Source organism: Syngnathus floridae, chromosome 11 (assembly GCF_059516105.1).
Source record: "Syngnathus floridae isolate MCC-2025c chromosome 11, RoL_Sflo_1.0, whole genome shotgun sequence".
In the NCBI taxonomy this organism is placed as follows: Eukaryota; Metazoa; Chordata; class Actinopteri; order Syngnathiformes; family Syngnathidae; genus Syngnathus; species Syngnathus floridae.
Window position 1 is genome coordinate 5601643 of NC_142423.1, and position 19914 is coordinate 5621556.

At 42.8% G+C, this 19914-nt stretch overlaps 1 protein-coding gene across 2 annotated transcripts; it reads right to left on the reverse strand.

The window, feature by feature from the left end:
- Positions 1–195: 195 nt before the first annotated feature.
- rassf5 (Ras association domain family member 5) lies at positions 196–19892 on the reverse strand. Of its 2 annotated transcripts, XM_088390101.1 has the most exons (6): positions 19045–19892; positions 9032–9153; positions 3382–3495; positions 2871–3174; positions 2679–2794; positions 196–2452 (listed from the first exon to the last, which is right to left on the reverse strand). In XM_088390101.1, exons 1-6 carry the CDS (start codon positions 19760–19762, stop codon positions 2309–2311), a joined length of 1518 nt encoding a protein of 505 aa, XP_088246227.1. In that variant the 5' UTR covers positions 19763–19892; the 3' UTR covers positions 196–2308. The 2 variants fall into 2 exon arrangements, with proteins under 2 accessions (XP_088246227.1, XP_088246228.1); XM_088390102.1 differs by lacking the exons at positions 9032–9153; positions 19045–19892 and adding an exon at positions 6613–7432.
- Positions 19893–19914: the final 22 nt, after the last annotated feature.

Sequence of the window (19914 nt, forward strand, 5' to 3'; positions counted from 1 at the left end):
ACCATCTGTGCGGAAGGAATTTTTGAAACCTAATCCCACCTAAGGTGTATTTTTGCTCAAGAGTAAATCTGTCTATCCACGTGGAGTCATGTAGTACAAGGAAAAAAACCTGAAACATGAGCTCGAGAAGGTGACAGAACCATCCAACACTGGTATGCAATAATCACACTATAAATGACAAACCCATCAAGATGATTTTCATAAAGAGCTAACCTTTTTTTTATTATTAATTATTTCACTTTGATAGTCTGTACATCGCTTTTGATATAATTATCACACGCTTTTCAAGTCAAATGAAAGAAGTTGTCAAAAAGCGTGACAACCAACGCCTCAACCCTTGGGCATATAATTACATAAATAACAGTCAGTCAGACACACGCCTACATGGTTTGTTGGAATGACAAATGACTTTTAAGGACAGTATGGAAGAGAGTGAAGTAACTCGGGACAGTAGTTCAAAGAAAACCAAATATTTGCATACATACAAGCGCACGCATACGGAGCCGCCTGTATTCGGGGACAAACTTCATCCATTGGGCACATGTGCAGTTACATCAGCACACGGGGAACAAAAGGCACTGCCTGCAGGATCAGCTCTGCTTTTATACAGTAGAACAAGCATTTCGTTAGCTTAATAGTAAAATAACCAGTCAAATAAAAAAAAAAAATCTGTGTAGATTCTCTGTCATTCAGGTTGTGATACCACGTTAAGAGTTAAATCGAGATACCTGAACTCTTGTTTGCCGAAAATGTTCAAATATGACTAACGCAACTATGGTATTAAGCTAACAAAGTGTTAATGGACAAGTGGCATCTTATCGTTTATTTTAAAATGACTTAACATAATTATGTGAGAATTTATTCAATTCTTTGGTTGAAATATTACATGAAATTGCTTAAAAAGATGATTTAAAGTCAAATTTATCATTCATGCAACTGAATTGGAAGATGGAAGTCATGCACAGTATGCACGTTTTGATAAGAGGCCACATGAGCATGTGTGAGAGAAAATTTAAATAAAAAAGATTCACATTATCTCCACACACACAATGATGCCAAAAGAACAATGATATTCATCATAACACAACAAACCATGATTTTCCAGTGTCTACTTTGGGTAGTTATCACATGGTATGCATCACAAACCCATCATTGGCACATCATAACCCTCATGATGATTTTCTCTTTGTTACTTTTAATTCACGTGGAAGTTATCTGTATAAATTTCAAACTGGTGGTTCATTATTTTTTTTTTGCTGCCCACAGCCTTTTCTTAAGATAGTAGATTTGTTTTTTTTAGTCCTAAAATGAGTTGAGCACAATCTGATCAAACTTGTAGTACTGGTACAGCCAAAAATATTTAATAACCACTTGTGAGCCAATAATTATGTCTAATTAGATACGGCTAGGATTATAATGACTACAACCACAATAGAAAACATTTGTTAAATAAACAGCACACTTGACGAGCTCTCTGAAAACTTCTGTGCCAAATGTTGGGGCTGGTCAATGTAAGCGCCACTTGTCAATTGAAAAAGCATCCAAATTTGTTTGCCATATTTCAAAATCACCATGTTGGATGTGTTCCTCAGAGTTTGCTGCAAGCATAATCATCCAATGCACACAAACAGTGTTTTTGAGTCACAAAATGGCTTCAATTGCAGGTGGACCTCAGACATTCGTCACCTGAAAGGAGGCTGGACCTTATTACACACAGTTATCACTTGCTGAACTTGGAATCCACAACTCTAGGATTGAATAAATTGCTTTTAAAGCTTTTTTCTTTGTTCACCAGACAGCCCCGAACGTTTCGCACAACTCCATCCCTCGTCTTCTATTCAAGCAATCAAATGAACACCAAATTCTTTTCCTCATCACAGCCAACATTTCAGTGAAAGAAAACACACTCGGAATGATTGTCCTTTCATTCTCCTAAGGTAATCATGCGTTCAATTTCATTCTAAATGGGTGTCTGGTTATGTTTGGGAGCTGAAAGAGACTCATGCATAAGTAACACTTTGCAGTAGCAGCAGTAGCAGGAAGAGAAGGGGTCATTCTTAAATGCAATACAACACTTTGTAGTCTCAGTCTTGCTAAAGTCCCAACACCCCGAAAGTCTCCTGGAGCAAAGAGTGTGTGCGCGTGTGTACTATGTGTCCTGAGAAAGCCCGTGTGTGTCTGTGTGTACGTCTCCAAGCTGTTTGAATAGATGGCAGGTCACTGGAGCGGTGAAAGGTGGCCATTCAGTGTGGAAAGGGTTAAATCTCTCCCCGTGTTGAGGTCACATGGTACCAGGTGAGGGGGGGGGTCAGGGGTCGTGTTGCTGTAGAGCTTGCTGTAGTCTGCGCTTATACATTGTATATTTAGACTGCACGGCTCGCACACGCTCCGCCTCCTCTTTGTCCAGAATGACCAGGAAGTTTTGGAGCTCCGGGACGGAGAAGGCATGCCACTGTTGATAAAATGCACATTATATTTAGGTTAATCGTTTGGGTGTTAGTGGCTTATCATTCCAAACAAGACCACCAAGGTTTAGGACAAGTGCTGATGCCAAACTAAACTATTTGTAGTTTTTGTACTCCTGTAATGTCCTAAAATGCCACAAGGTGGCAGCACAGCCTTGTCTGGAAAGACTGTAGAAGCGTACAATCAATGTAAACAAATGTGTGCTTGGTCACCTCCACTTCTCCAGTCTCGTTTTCCTTGAGGACAAAACTGAGCTGCTCTGGGTCAGGCCCTGCTATCAGTCGGAGAAGAAGGGGACGTTCGCACAGAGGAAGTTTCTGGAACAAATCTGACAAAGACAAAACCTAAACAATTGGAATGTGTTCCATTGTATGTTTGTGTGACATTTCGAGGTGTTTACTCACCTTGTCCATCACGATGCGTCTGTCTGTACAAGGCAAACTTGCGAGGGTTGTCCAACACCATGAACTTCTTCAGCAAGCCCTGGATCACCTCTCTGGTTGTCGTCGTGGAACTGATGTGCAACTGTTTCACGCAGTCACATGGGAGGTAGAAGGAGGTTCTGTCCTCACCCTGCCTACAGTCTTGGCGTTCTGATAGGGAGCCATCAGGAGCTCCCAGGACCGGCTCTTCCAGAGCCGGCACTGTGACGGGTCGACTGAGCCTAAGATGAACTTTGATGAAACCTGTGTAGGAGCCGTCTGAAGCCTGCAAGCACAAAGAAGGGTGGATTTCATTTTGCACTGGCCTTAGCTTGTCAAAGTTTGTTTGCATTCGCATGAAGCTAGCAAAGTTTGAACGAACTGGCATGACATTTTGTGAAAAGGATTACTGCCCAATAATATGTTTTCCAATATCCTTTCCCGAGTTCTCTTATATTTGTTATTTTGAAAAGATCAGGACATGACAACTCACCAATTTCATGCCATTCTCTGACACTCTGGAGTTATATTCTTCTATCCTGGTGTTCACCTCTCCTTCAGGAAGGTCTTTTACACCCCCCTGCTCTTCCTCCTTTGCCTCACTCTTCTGTTGCCAGGAAGAAAGAAAGAGAGACGCAATCATGCAATGTTGATCTTAGCCACAAGATGGTGCTGCCTCCCTTAGGAGAGCACCAACTCCGTTCATTTATTGATGGCAAAGTTTTTTTTTTTTTCTTTTTAACTCGCACACAAACACAAGGTGAATGAAGGCCTCTGCTTGGCTTAGCACAGTCAGCGCATCCTCATTTTGTAGCTGCAGCCAGTGGTTGCTTCTCCATAAAATTCCTGTCTCCTATTATCTCCAAACCCATATGTTGTGAAAGTGCTATATAAATAAAGATGTATTGAAATGTATTGTAATATGCTCCCCTGACTCAAGCTGATTAGAATGCATGGCAACATTTTTATATTCATATTTAAATGTGCTCTTCCGGGCTAACAACTTTGCCTTTGAAAAGTGGAACAGGAAATGTTGCATATGAAGTGCACAAACGACTCAGTCAGCATCACTGCACCCGAATATTGACACCGTGCCATGTTTTGCACTTATTATGTAGAAGAGAAGGAGGGTGAGGGATGGAAGAGGCAATGACAGCAGAAGCAGGGGGTGAGGTGGAGGTGGGGGGGGGGGGGTGTAGAGAGCGACGAAGGGCTAGAAGAAATGATGAAAGAGAAGCTGCTGAGCCAGCCTTAGCAACACAGTTTGACTAGGTTATTTATAGTACACGGGGAAGCATCCTCTCTATCTTATATATATATATTTTTCCTTCCTCTGTTCCTTTGCATTATCTGGGCCAGCGAGAGAGAGAGGGAAAGAGACTATGAAAAGGAGTAAGCGAATGCAGGTCAGGAATTGCTTCCAAAGGGAAGTCCTCAGGTTGCGTGCTGGAATACTGGAATTTTATTTATTTATTTTTTTTTTAATCACGTGAGCAAATGTGTGTACTGTATGTCTATGGATATAGACAGCACACAAAACTCACATATCGACATAGTTCATCCTGGTTAGTATTCGGCAAGATAGAAACATCATGTTTTATATTTAAACAAAGGGTATATAATGTTTTTGTAAAAGTCTTCATTTCAGTGGTGACAGGAGGAAGACCTTTTTCTTTTCAAATTAAGAGCAAATTATTTGGAACATGAAGCAATTTGTGGTCTCCTGCCCATTTTGTTAATCCTGCATTATGACGAGTTACTAGTCTCCACAAATATACTTGTAATATACTGTTTTGACTAGTGGTGCTGCATAGAACAAATTACAAAGAGCATATTTGAATTGACATCCCTTTTCAAATCAGACTTTAAAAGCTGAGCTGCTTACGTAATAATCAAGCATGAACAGAAACAATTGGAGGCTAAGAAAAGCATCTGGGGAATATGTATGATATGCATCTAAAGGTCCTCCCATGTCAAAGGCAAACACATTCAAAAGACCCTCGCAGGAATTCCTGCGTTTGTGTGAGCTTTGAAATGCATCACAGGCACAGACAGGTTTCTCTGCATACCAGCGACAGTGATTACAAAACAATATTTGTAGCTTAGAACTTTGTGGGACCCTTTCTCCCTTTTACATGATTGTCATCAAATTCACCTCTTTCTTATCTCATTGTTTCAGATACTTGATGTCAACTAAATGAGAGCACATCAAGAATAATAATCCTGTTGCAGAATTCAATCCAGCTTTGATTGTGATGTAAGGAACACAAATATTTCCAGACAAGCGCACACCTCAGGGTGACATGAAGATGTGTTAATGCTCTCTCATTTTGATGAGACCAGACAAGTGAGGTCATGTGACTGCTTGAAAGATTGCCAGTAACATTCAGTATTTGCATGTGTGTTTCATAACATCCAAAAAAGCTCAAATGCAAAGAGACGATGCACTAACCATTAACCAATACACCTGCGCTGCAGCTCACAGTGTACACACAAACTACTTTTCATATTCAAACCCGTGGAAAAGAGGACATGCATGCTTGCCAATGTCCAGTAGAGAGGAGACACTCCCTTCTATAGTTCAATGCCATAATGTCATTTACAACCATCTTCCTCAGGCTATAAGCGATAACATGCTTCACTAGCTGACAGCAGCAAAGCTAAGCGCACATGCTGATTACACAGCCGGTCAATTATTTAGGGATTGTTCCCTGGCCAAATTAGACACACAATGTGAGACGATGGTGGAGTCGCTATGCTACTTGAGCTTTTCTTTTCTTTTCATTTTGGCAGAATGGCCAAACTAAAATTCCAAAATGTTATAAATCATAGTTTTTCATCTAATCCTCTTTTAAATTTGACAAAAATGACTGAAATACAGAGGTGGATTGTGCCTTTCTGACATAGGCCTTCACTATATTTGGTTTAAATATAGGGCTTTAAAAAATGGCAAGTCAGCGTAGTCTTTGTTGAACAGCGAGTGCCATCTAGAGGAGTCAAAAAATAAATAGGGTTCAAATACAATACAACTGGTTCATGAAGTAAATATGAAGCTTCATTTTCCCCATGAATAGAAACTATCAACATGATCTGTGTCTTCAGAAATACAGACATGTCAAATGCATCACTTTCATGATGCAATTCTGTTAAATCCCTCTTGAAGGAAAAAAACGCTTTCAAGGAGGTTAGTATCTATTACACGAGTTCGTGCTCCATCAAGAGCAATAGCATGCACAGTATTGCCACAAGCAAATATCATGTTTAGCCTTTGTGTTGCGTGATGAAAAAAAAAAGAGTTGCCGTGGTTACGGCAAAAAAATGACCTGCTACAGTTAAGCGGTGGCCAATACACGCGCACACACACTGAAGAGTATTAGCTTCGTTTCTACGGAAACCTCTCCCACGCACTGAAGAGGTTGACATAATTACCTCATTTTAAAAACGATGTTGTGGCCTTCACGTTTCATACATGCCACAATATTAGATCCATGTGCGTCCTACCATGACAGATACAGTTATGAGATATCAAGGCTTGACGTGATCAATGTTACTAAATAATGGATGACTCTCCATGTGTACATGCAGCAAGAGGCTGCTTACAGTAATAACCACTTCCTCTTCAGACTTCTGCTTTTCTTGTCTTCACAATCAAAGTTGGCAAAAAAAAAAAAAGCACCGGCGACTCATTTGCTCGCTGCCATGGACACCCACAAAAGTTTCATACCTTAACGGAATTCCCCGGTTTGCGGAAGAACGAAGTCTTGGCCGTGAAGAAAGTGAAGTCTTCATTCTCATCATCCAGGCTGCAATACCCGCTGCTCATGCTGTTACTGCTGGTCATGGAATGGGTCGGCTCCGTGTTGACAGTCATGGAGAGGTCTCGACAAAGTCCCGCTTTAACCTAACTAGACTTCCCTCAGAGGGTTTTGAGTCCCCACCTGTGACGGCGATTGCAGGAGTTGGGGGACCAGGAAATCCGCGAAGCAGCATAGATGTCACTCACTTCCTCCCCGAGACTTTTGTTGCGCTGACACCATTTAAGCTCGAGACTACCTGTGCCCCGGTGTCCTGGAGTCACTTTACAGTTGGGTGTCAAGTTAACCCACCTGACTGCACTTGCAAACTAACAGTCACCGCATCCTGTCTTCTTGGTAATCATCTGAGTGATGCTGATACCAAGTGAGATTGCATCAAGTTTGCAAAGCGGCTGATCTACATCGTGCGGCCACGTACGTTCTCCTCTTCAGTGTGTCGCTTTGACAATGCAAGCCAGGAACGGTGGTGCTTTCCTCTCCCTCTTTCTTTTCATGGGCTTTTCTGGCTCACTCTCTCTCGTGCAGCCTCGCTCGACCATCTGTGGTTATCAGCCTGAGAACAGACTCCCCCTTCCCCCGCTCTCTGCAGTGCAACATCACTTCCTCTCGCTGAAGCAAGAGAGAGGAAAGTCAATGACTGAGGTCCTGTTTTACATATCGTTGCGTGCCACAACTGAACTGAAATGACAGGAACACGTGTAGACGGTCGTACCGCAGGGGAAGATGGCAGTTATGTGTGTAGGTTGAAAGCACCGTGTGAGAGGTTGGCAGCTGGGCTGTGTGAATCCTGTTTACACTAACCAGCACAAAAAAAAAAAAAGAGAAGCCTCTGCTATGTCGGACTTCCTTGACATATTTTAACAATTCAAATAGCGAATGACATTTCAGCTGAATTCATGATTACACTGAATGACAGGAAAACAAAATAGCCAAAACTATTGTTCGAAATATTCAAAATGGCTCGATTTTAATGGACTTTGTAAATCCGTCACCAAGAGTTGATCTAGTGGTGATAAAAATGAGATTACCTACACGAGAATGATTAAACTGACCTCTAACCTCACTCCGACCCTTTGACCCGTGCTCCGAAAGGCACCAATTCCCCAAACACTCAAATGTATGAATACTCATTACATCTGTATGTGCGTGTATTTTCTATGTGTGTGTAATTCAAGGTTAAAATCTACTCAGGTGATGATTTACTCGCAACTTGAGATAGGGTCTCCTCATCTGGATTCTCTGTACGCAGTTTACATCTATGTCCTTGTGGCTACGTGGAAGGCAAGGTGGTTTTAAATTCATCGAATGCACTCTGAGTTGTGTTTGTAAGGCCACAAAAAGTTTCATTGACATAAGAGCTTCTCACTGGCACTGTGAGCTTTAAATTACAACAATAACATTCTCGTGGTTGCCATAATGGATTTCTTGAATTTACGTTCAAAAGATAGTTGTAAGATTATTTAAAGTGTCAATCCATTATAATAATAAAGCCAAACGGCAGCACAAACAAAGGGTAAAGCCACACATAGACAAAGACAAATAATTCTACAAGCGTAATAGTGCCACCGAGAATTGTTTTCTGCTGACCTACACACAGTTGAGCCCTGAAACAAACGCGGACGCTGAGCCATAAAGGAAAGCAAATGACAGTAAGACAGTAAAGAAGACAACGGAAATAAATTGCCTTCTCTCCTTCTCCTCACAGTAGCACTGAGCTGTATATTCAGCTTATTAAATTGAATCATTAAGCAGCGTTTCCGCTCGCTCATACAACTATAGCTAGACTTTATAATTGTTGTGACATTTGTCGAAAAAAAAAAAATAGCCTTCATTTGTCACTTGCTCCCTTATCTCAAACATTTTAAGGGTCAGCGTGATAGCACAAGTGGGTTTGTTCACGCTCTCTCAAAGTGGAGTACTACCTGGCTCGCTACCAAGATTCTAATTTGGTCTCGTCAGCCCACTGACTTCTAAAATTACGATGCAGGTATGTGTGTTCGTGTGACTCGCACTCGTGTTGAATTGAAGCACATGTTCATGTGTGTGTGGGGGTGACTGCAGCTGTGAGCCCAAGAGCGCAGGAGAAGTGATTTATATAACGATAACAGATAATCCTTGAGCCATAAATTTGGCCTGTAATGGAGATCTGGTTTATGTTTAAGAGGACTTCATTTTACTGTAAATGTCTTAAAAGAAGAGTGCTTACGTAACAGTGTGGACTTGAAGAGATGTTGAGGTGAGCACTGTGCAATTGACACACGCACACACAAACATCACCTGTGCTATTTTATATGTAATGCATCTGTACATTATATTTCGAATGCTTACTCTGTGTTCTGCTGTGGAGCAGTGGCTTTTGGGAAATGGAGTTTCTTCAGGCTTGTTGTCCTTCTGGTTGCAGTCCAACTGGACTTGTCTCTCACATTCCAGATGGCAGGTATAGGTGCAATCTGAGGAAAGCAAAAATAGCAGTCAAACTAAATGCATCATACAGATTAATTGCATTATTGATGTTGTAAGGTACTGCATAGTGCAAAATATCTTGTTAGGACAAAGTTAATTTGGTTCTAATTCCTGTGCATCTATCGGACAATTGTTTTGGTATTGAGAGTTGAAACAGTAAAAAAAAAAACATGACGTGATGACTTATCACCTGACTTGAAATTATTATAAAATATTGCCTTTAAGTATTAAAAAGTCAACAATTCAAGAATAACACCGTAGCAATAGCTTTCCACACACAATTGTAGTGTGTAGTTATGTTGGGTTGAGTGTAATCTACCATGAATAAAATCTTGTTTATGAAGAGTGTAACTGTGCTTAAGTGCACATGTTCTAAACGTTTCTTGTTTTTTCTTTCCGTGGGGGGAGACTCATTGCCCCACATTTTGAAAACCACTGCACAAAAGCAAACCTCCTTTAAACAGTGACAACAGCTCGACCTAGTGGCAAGATTCAAATTCACACCAAAAGTTGAGGTAATTACATGATGAAAACCTCATTACTACAGATTACATTTTATTGGATCCATATAGAAGCACAGCAATATCACATTTTATTTTATATTTTCTTAGCAAGAACAAATGCAGCTTGATAAATAAACCAGATCCTTCAAACAGACCCCACATGCAAAGGACCATAAAATGGATACCACACAATGCAGTACATGAGAATACTGACAATTCATTTACAAACACAAGGTACCAGAATAGCAGCACTGGCACTGTTAGCTATCTTTTACTGCTTGGCTAGACAGGAATGCATTTACATTCTTCTCCTAAAACGTCCCCAAAATAAGGTTGTTGTGGCCAGAGGCTTAGCGCAAACTCAAAGTGTCTTTGCCTTTGATCACAAAGTCCATGCACAAGGAAAAAAAATGAGATTCTAAAAGCACTCGGGTAACGATAGGACTGCAGCTTGGAGGCGACAATGATTCTTAATCCTTTCAAATTTTTCACACGCATGGGGAATGACAAAATAAACTGTAGACAAAAGATGCAGCTATGGGTCATTTTAACAAAATGTTTCTCAGCACAACTTTTGCGATGCAGAAGTATCAAATTCTAAATCATAGCGAGAGAGCTGCATCAGCCCTGTAACCATGGCAACAAGCTTCCCTTGGCTCATTGTATGGTAATATTTTCTCAATCGAGGCCATGACTCCAACGAAAGTTGTGCTGCAATTAGTTGGCGGGTAATAGATAAATAAACAGCCCCCTCAAATAGATGACTTCCTTTTTCAATCAGGAGAAACACAGTGCCCCTGTCACCAATTGTAAAAAAAATAAAAACATGATTTAACACAGATGCTGTTTAGTTTTTTCATTTTTATCAAATTGAACAGTTTCCGGATTATTCAACCTTTTGGGTGTTGCACTGTGCGGTGTGCGTCAGAGTACACACAGACATTTTCGGTGCCCTGTGAGAAGAGTCGCAATGTGATGGGAGTGATGGCTCATGGAGGCAGCGTCTTGCTGACAGCAGGGATGTGTCGGGGAGGGAAAGGCCAGCGCTCAGATAAGCGATTGTGTTGCGCTCACCTCTTTGGAGGTCACTGCAGAAAGACGGCAGGGTAAGGAAATACGAAGAGGAAAGGAGGAGAGGAACTCCTTTCCTGCCTCGATTTAGTCACTTTGGTTTAGCATGACATCATTTAAAAAAAATACAGCGGTGCATCACTAAGCAGGTATCATTTTGGAACCACACAGATAATTCACTTTCAACGGGACAAAACATTTTTAATCATTTATCATATTCCTTAAATATGTCGTCTACTTGAGTTATGCTCTTTCTGGGGGGACATGAACTAAATTAGTACCCACCAGAGCGTGCCATGTTAATTCCTAAACGGTAACGTATTAATTAGACTAAATGAATCTATTTTCCCGATTGCTTTACCTGCAAATAAAACGCTTTGCTGTCCCCTTGTGGCAAGCAACCATAAAAGCAGATCCATAAATTGGCGCAGTCATGTTCAATTCCAGACATGATGGTTATTGTTGGCTGCTCAGCTACAACTTTGGGAGGAGTGTTTAACTGGCTTACTGTTGAGTGAAGTGTGAGGAAAACACCAGGAACACTCGGAGCTGGAAATTTTCCTTTCTGACATGCCCAAGGCAGGATAACGCTTCTACCAGCATGTCGTGGTTCACCAAACAATCCCATTATTCCCACGCCGATAAGATGAAGCTACAGATTTGTGTTACACTACAGAATAATATTTCAAGAGTGTAGTCTGCATGGACAAATTGGATTTTTTTTTATATGTTGATCATAATCAAAATGGATCCACTTTGTTGTGTGCATGCACATAGGCTGCAGTTCAGCCTTTGTGAGTGCAAATGGACCCACATGACTGTAAAGGTCAATGAGGCATGTTGACAATTTTTCTTTTGTTCCCAGTGTGTCGTGTCTACTGTGTTGTTGGATTTTAGTCGTGTGAGAACTCTGAGGGGGTATCTGTGTAAAGTTTTGTGGTTACGCAAACAAAGAAACCTGACATGACGATGACAAGTCGCTAGAGTCGAGTTTCAGTTTCAAGTCCACATTTTTTTTCCACCCAGCTTTCATGATGTCACTGATTGTTTCGGTGTGGATTTTACAAGTTTTCCTGCAATCTCATTAACAGGATTTAACTCTTATTTGTATTTATTGGAGCAGAAGCCTCAAGGTGTACAACTTGAAAACAGGCCATTTATCAAACACCTCTGCAAAAAAAACCCCACAGTTTCAATTTCAGTCTTAGTTTTTGCAAGGAAGTAAGTTTATGTCTACTGCGATGTTGTGTGTTGCTATAATCCGCTGACCTCGGCTAATCTTCCATTGCAAGATGCCTCCCAACCGCCACCATAACCCCCACCAAACACGTCCCGCATCCCAACATTCCAGTCAGACTACTTCCAAACGTCAATGACACTGCTTCAGGATGAATATGTGAAATGAAAGAAAAACGCAACACAATGAGGCTGAGCCAAGGGTGTGTTGCAAAAATCCTAATAACAGCTGTACCAACAAACACAGCAATAATGTGATGTTGTCACGTACTTTGCTAAGCCACATCAAAGAAGCCAAATAACAAAAGCACCTCATTATACATTAACAAAATGGGAATTGAAACAAACAGATGAGGCCCTAGAACGCAACCATGTGGTACACCAGTAAAAATCCAGTTTTGTGCCAAAATTTAAATACCCCCTTGATCCCATGTGTGACTCATCGTCTTTTTTATTTTAACTCCATAATCCTGTCCTATTTTATGTTTAACTTTGTCGAAAGCACATTGTAGAAAATAATAAAACAAAGCTAGCCTTTAGCACAGTATTATTAAATGTGCTATTTGCGTGAAGAGCCATCGCTGCGCTCCGCTTGTCTCTATGGAGGCCTGCTAAGTAGAACATTTTTAGATATACTCCAGTTTTGCAAACTCAATGCTCTCAGAGTTCTTTGGAAGCCCAGGGAGTCGGAATGTTTTGCCATCAGCCAAATCTTCCGTAATTTGCAATGGCGTATTTGGAGTATTTTATTTTGAAGAATACAGACAGTGGGTGTGGAACAGAAACGGGAGGGGAAAGATGGAGATTAGCCTGGTTGTTGGGTTCACGTAGGATGTCTGTACGGCACCAGATAGCGACATGATGTGGTCGCATTGTTGTTTCACCATATCTAGGTGAGGAGGGAGGGGTAAATCCGAGTTTAAGCAACTCTAAATCTGAAGCCATGCTATTAATGTGGTCGCAAAAGAACCCAAAAGGCGTCTTATGAAGGAATTAAGAGCATCTTTTAGCCGGTCTGATCCCATCATCCTATCGTAGCTCATTTAGAAGAGCTATCCATATTCTCGGCGCAGCTAATGCAGCCCATCCCTTCACGATATCGCGAGGAATTAAAGTTGATGCACTCAACATATTGTTGCCTGCTGCCTTAATAAGCACTCACCTACTAAGTGCGTGGTAACAAACTCTTTGTGGATGCAACATGATATATTATTTTACTGCATGGTCTTCCTCCCTGTCTGGCAACAGATGCAGACGCCACCAAATAAACAAGAGGAGATTTTAATTATGTTTGTTTGGGAAAGGATTTTTGCTGGCTGAGATGCAAATGGATGAAGCTGAAGTCTCAAAGTGGTGCTTTCACGTGGGCGGCCATCACACCTTTATTTCACTGGTTATTTTCACTGTGTGAATTCTATTCGCAATAGAATAGAATTAAAAACTTTCATCGTGAGTAAGCTAACAGTAACTGGGGTGCATTCTGTTTCTTGTTAAATATACATATATTTCACCAATAATGATGGAATTGACACTTAAAGACACACATGGATTTCTAAAAAATGACTTAAAAAGCTTTAGTGTGCATTCCAGCCCAGGAGTTAGAATTAGTTGGCAAGTTATGTAAATTTGTAACTAGTGCAGCAAAGTAAATTGACACAGAGTTGACATTTATATTGTGTAATACATGCATGACATCACTGTTTTAGTTGTGAAACACTCGCCCACGCCGAGCACTTAAAATGATCCCACTCGCTTCTTATTTCAGACCTGCTTTCATATTTTTGTTTTAGTCCTCTAAAAAAAAAACACGTCATACATCCGGCTTGTTCTTCCAAAGCAGGTTGTGTGGGTGGGCTGGTGAGATCTAACGTGTGACATCACTGCAGAGTGACTCGGTTTATGCCACTGATGAATTCAACAACACAATACAAATCCATTTCAACTCGTTGTCAGCCAATCAGCAGACTCCATTTTGTTAAGCTCCGCCCTTTCGGTAAAGTCCCACTGAAATTTGGACCCAAACAGTCGGTTTTCCAAAAATAGTATGACCTAAATATTATTTTAATGCCTCTTTGCAACTTTTGCCAGAATACAACTCAAGATTACGACTAAAGACAACGTTTAAAGGTCAAGGTTTAAAGGTTAATGTATTAGTTCAGTCTCAGTGAGCTTATCCCTAAATCAGAGATCAAACTGGCAATTCATACAGATGAAAACAGTTTTAACTGTTCTTAGCTCCCCAAGGGGTAGACACAATCCTTTCAACCAGTTATCTGTGTTACAGATGGTAAGTCTTTGGGGAAATTCATGTAGGCCGACGTATCGTGCGGTGACGCCGTCCTTATAATTACACGGTTTGGCAAGTATGTCACGTTTGCTTCTAAGCGTGCCATTTTGCCGACAACCCAGTTTTATTATAGCATCAACCTACCCGTGCTTTGTTTTGTTTTCAAATTTCAGACTTGTTTATTAACCTCGGTTTCAAGCAGGTAATTATGCCAAGTCATAATGTCTGACCACTAAAGTCACCAACTTCAAATGTAGCGTTTGAGAAAATGTCCCTAAAGTAGGACCAAGCAAGATCGTGTGCGACAGAAGATAATTATAGGATAGCAAAGAAGGAGGGAGCGAGGATTAACTGGGTTTCCTTACTGGGAGCGCCATCTAAAAATATCTATTATCTTCTTGCGGTATCCTGTGCTATTGATCCTTTCGAAAGCCTTTTGTAACATCACAGGCCGCTTTGCTTTGGGAAGTAAGAAGGGGATGCTCAAAAACATGGAATATATTTTTTATTTATTTATTTTTAACTTCAGCTGTCAGTTTCCTGCAGTGGAAGCCAATCAATAAAACTGCAGAGGCCAGCTTTTTTTGTTAGCAGTTTGCACTTGAGTTACATGAGGCATTCATCAATCTGCTGTCCCAAGCTACATTAGTTGAGCCGGATTTGGAAACAAGGGAAAACAATCGATGCCGTACGAATGAACATCCTGCTCCAAATATGAAATTCAATAGTTAATTGGATTTTCCAGTTTTTTCTTTCTGTGTCGATTGCAGACCCGTCTGCATCTGTTTGTTCTGTTTTCTGCTGATTTCAGCACATCTGGACTCTTTGTGCAGGCTGTTCACACATGATGGGGCACAGAAAGTGAGCAATGGTCACAATCCACACACAGTATCCACATATTTTGGCTCCAAGCCTGTCTTTGAGCCACGCAGACAAAAAGTGTCCACTCATCACATCTCCCCTTTGGGAAACAAAATACCGATCCGTCTTTTCATCGCAACAACGCGGACCTCCGTTCATGCACAATTTGAACTCCCAGTTTTCTGCCGGTTCTACCTGAGCTGCACTCTTGCGGTCATACCTGCCGTGGGCAGCAGCGACCCGTTGGAGGCCGACCTCCGGAGGATCCTCAGGCCGTCACTCCACGATCGGGACTTGGGCAGCCTCTTCAAAAGTCGGCCAAGCCGGCGCGATACCTGCCCGAAGCAGGCGCCGCTGACTTCCCCTTCCGAGTCCCCCCGTACCTCGTCCAGACGAAGAGACACCTGACCAAAGAATGTTCTCCCCACCGTGACTCCTTCTGCATTCCTGGACCTGCCCCCTGTGTCCCTCCCCCCTCCGTCTTGGCCAGGTGCTATCTGTGCCATGGATGGAGCATGGTGGCACCATCTGGAGGGCATGGTCCCATAGCCCTCGCTGGCCCTTCTCTGCTGCTGCCCCCGCCTGCTCCTGTCCCCCAGAGGGCTGCCCCAACGCCAGCCCCCCCATGGCCCCCCTCTGCCATCCCAGCGCAGCCACTCTGCCACCGGTGCCACGCTTCGAACGAAGAGCCCCTTTTGCGCTCGCTCTGCCACCCCTCCGCCGGTACTCCTCGCCCCGCTAGTGCTCTGTTGCCTCTCACTTTGCTCGGACCTCCGAGCCCCGAGATGCTACTTTTCTCTCCATGGTCCGATTGCTGTGATCTCAACGCTTCTCTGCCGGTCTGTACTGCAGCACCCACACTCTGCAGTGCTGTGTGGCTGGCTTAAAGAGACAGAGACCCCAGCATGCGATATCAACATCATTGTACGACACATACCAGTTCTCCTCCTCCTCCTCCTGCTCCTTCCAGCCTTCACCTTCTTGCTACCTGTTTTTTATTCATTCTCATCCTCTCTTTGCAATCCAGTTTCATAGGTCCAATAGCCATGTAAGATCTTGTCGGATGGGCAATTACCGATACCATGCATCGGTATCGGGCCGATACACGGCTTTATGTCAAGGTACTGGCCGCCCTCTTGTGGTGTTTTTACGATAAACTAAAGACATACATCTTTGACAGATGCCTAATGAGATGCAATTTATGTAACTTACATGCTTGAAAACAGAAAAAGATAATAGAAAAATGGCATTAATTTCATGCATTTTAAAGGAAAATGCTTTAATGCAATATAAAGGTACTTTAAAAATGATTTGAAATGTTTCATCATTATTGACATTTTTGATTTTATGCATCAAAAGTACTAGTAGTATCGGTACTTGGTATCGGTATGAGTGACTACTCAAGAGCCGTTGGGAACCACTGAGTTAAAGGTTCCACCGTTATTTTAATTTCACCTGTGCTCCCGCTGTTTTTTACAATCACATTTTCTGAGGAGTGTCTTTGCTTTGTCCTTCTGCAGTTGCAGTATGCAACTGCCAAGGGCAATCTAAATATAGACTGCCTGAAGGTCTTTCCTCTGTGCAGGGCACGGTGGCAACAAGGTCTTGCTCCTTATACCATGTCTCTCATCTCCTAACCTCAATTTTTCATCACAATCATTAATCCAAACTCCACTGCATGATGGAAACTCTTGTACTGTTTAATATTCGTTTGGAAAAAGACCTGACAGTGAACACATGAACCATAACAGATGTTAAATGGGGTCAGTTAGAAGGATGATGGTCTGTCTTCTACAGTCAGCATTTTCTTTCCGACTGAAGACTCATTAGCTCAAGCGGAATGTTTTTAAAAAGACTTTGATCAGGACAAGACGTTTGTGAGCCATTGAACAGAAGCTTCTTTTGAGGGTTGCTTTCACCGTGAATGGCGCATTGTGGAAAACCAATGTGGAACAGATGAGAGAATTGACCCAAACAAGGCCTACTCTGTAGACCAAAAGAGACCAAGGAAGAGATGGACTGAAAAATGAAGACTACTCAACATTTGTCCAGGTGCTCCAAGAACACACTGTCACAAATGTACACCACATGTAGAGCCAACTTCTGGACTCCATGGGAATTGTTAAAAATCACGTTGCGCCACAAATTAGGCCTGGTTTTCAGAACTCTAAAATGTTGCCTACTCTTTTTCATTTAATTGGCAAGTTTGCCAGGGGAGTTTTAGCTAAATTGACAAGCATGCTAAAATAGATTTGCCCAGCACAAAGAAAATGACAAAACTATATAATGTCGGTCAACATACAGTACAAGTAGTACAGGTAGCTGCTAAATGGTGCCACAACAGCACGGTCGGCCTCAAAGCCTTAATTAAAAACAAATGTGACATCTGACTCGTCTGCCATGCCTGTAATCCCAATCCCTCCATCCATCAGACATAATCCCAGGCAGGAGACACATAGCAGGGATTAAACTGGCTGCCAACCCGCCCACCCTCCCCTCGCTCCCAGGCTTTTCAGATGCAGTGTAAAGTCATGTTAAAAACAAGCTAGCCATCGGTTCTTCTTGATATCTGAGACAACATTGAGAAACCACACATGCAGAAAAGCGTAAAGCGTAAACGGGCAGACGGAGTGAAGGACAGGACAAAATAAAGAAGTATCACGCGCATCACAAAATTATTGTTTTTGTTTGCAGGAACTTCCAACTCCATCCCTGTTATTTATTATTTGTTATGGGTGTAGTTGAAAGTAGATCATGTGCGCATGCATGGGCAGTTTCTATTTTAGTCCAGAAATGCCGACATTTATGTTACCCCGTATTTCTGCACATCTAATGTTTTGTGAGAAAACGCTGCAGAATGAGCGGACCTTTTATTCTTAGGGTCAGCAGCTGGAATTTTAACTGCAAACGATAAAAGTATTTAAGAGAAGTTTTTTTTGTGTGAGCGTTCCAAAGAAACTCATGAACGATGGTAATCTTTCTGCTCTCGCTTCACTGGGCGGCCACTCGCTGATGGAACATTAAATCAGACAGCCCTGCAGTGCTGCGGACTTCCTCGCTAGGCTTTGCTCGCATTCTATATTGCAAGCCTTCTGACTTGCATCTTGCGCTACTTTTTGTCTATCATCCCTTTTATCCTTTTTCTCTAGTGCTATTTTAATATCTAAGATACTGCTTTCATGGATGATAAAACAAAAATCTCTTTATAGATGCATGTAATAGGTCCTTTTGAAAGGCTAAATCTATGATTGCACACTGCTTGCAAACATGTCTACCAAAGCAGCCTGTTCAAAAACTAAACCACTGTGACCTAGTTGGCTTGACCGAGGCAGTACAGGTGTTTGTGATGTCAGCAGTAAGCACGTGACCCCGGCAGAACACTTCCAACATATTCACCAGGCTGCAAATAAATAGGGCCCATTTTAAATGCTTCTTTCTGGAATGCAAAAGACAACACATGGCTCAAGATGACAAAACCAGCATTTTTTTTTCCCCTTTCTGTCTTTCTCTTGAAACAAGAGCCGTAAATCCTGGAGTGAGAACAAGGAGGCAAAGCTGGAAGGACAAGATAATGAGCTTTCCATGGGTAAATGTTGGCAGCATCTGTGGAGCAAAATGTCAGCTACTACAACAACTTGTACTCTCTTTGTGAGAGGGGAGGCTGCAACTACTCATTGAATATCCATAAAATGTGCAACATTTGAGGTCGTTAAAATGCCTATTTGTGTATGGAAGGACTTTTGAGCATGCAGTCAAGGTCTGGCTACTACTACAACACTCTTTGTCCTTGCAAATGGGTGGACTAGTAGAACAACTATGGGCACACTAGTAGAGAGTACATTGTTACTAGAAGTGTGGTAAAATTGTGCACAACCACTCTACTGTGGCAAAAGCATACACACACATATTGGAGTACTTACTTTGACACTCGAGGGCCTGTGCGGTGATCTGACGGCTGCAAGCGTCACACCAGTCCTGCGTAACTGCCTTGGCTTCGAACCGGTGTCCTGCGCCCTTGTCGACCGTCAGCCGGAGTTCGGACGCCCGCGGGAAGATGGCCCAGGCCTCTCTGCGGGGAGGCTCGGTGCGGGCCAACCTCACCACTCCGGTCCTGCCTTGTGTGAGCCGCTCCAGAGGAAGACCCCCACTCTCGTTCCGGGAGGACCCCGAGCTAAAAAAAATCTGGTGTGCAACCTCTTTGTTGGTATGCTCCCGTCCACTGTGCAGATGCTGCCGGTGCCGCGCAGCAAGCGACGTGCTGTTCGTGACATCGACGGGGGAACGCTGGAGCGCAGCCTCCGCGTTGCGGTCCTGAGTGTCTCTCCGCACCGGGGAGCGCACGCCGCTGCCTTGCTGCCCGGCTCGGTCCGGGCTACGTGGCGAAGCGGGTGCAGACGAAGCTCCCCGGCACCCACCGACTGTCGTATCACCCGCTGATCCTGCAGGCAAATGGCACGTTCCGGCTTGATTCGCAGCGGTGACGGAACCGCATCTCCTCAACATCATTTTCTCCCAGGAAGACTTCCTCGGAAGGGTGATTTTCTTCCTACTGGCGGCCGGTTTAAAGACTCGGAGAAGCGGTTCCGAGTCCAGTCTGTGCTGGGCCGGGTGTTGGCCCACAACACTCGCAGAAGCCATCGCGACTGCTAAGTGCTTAATGTGTCTGGCGTGTTGTACTCCTTCCGTGCCTTGAATGTTGACTCGACTCGCGCCTGACACCAATGAGTCCCCGTGACGTCACCAGCCTCGTACGGTTTTCCACAACCTGCGGACGCGCTCGCAAAGCAAAG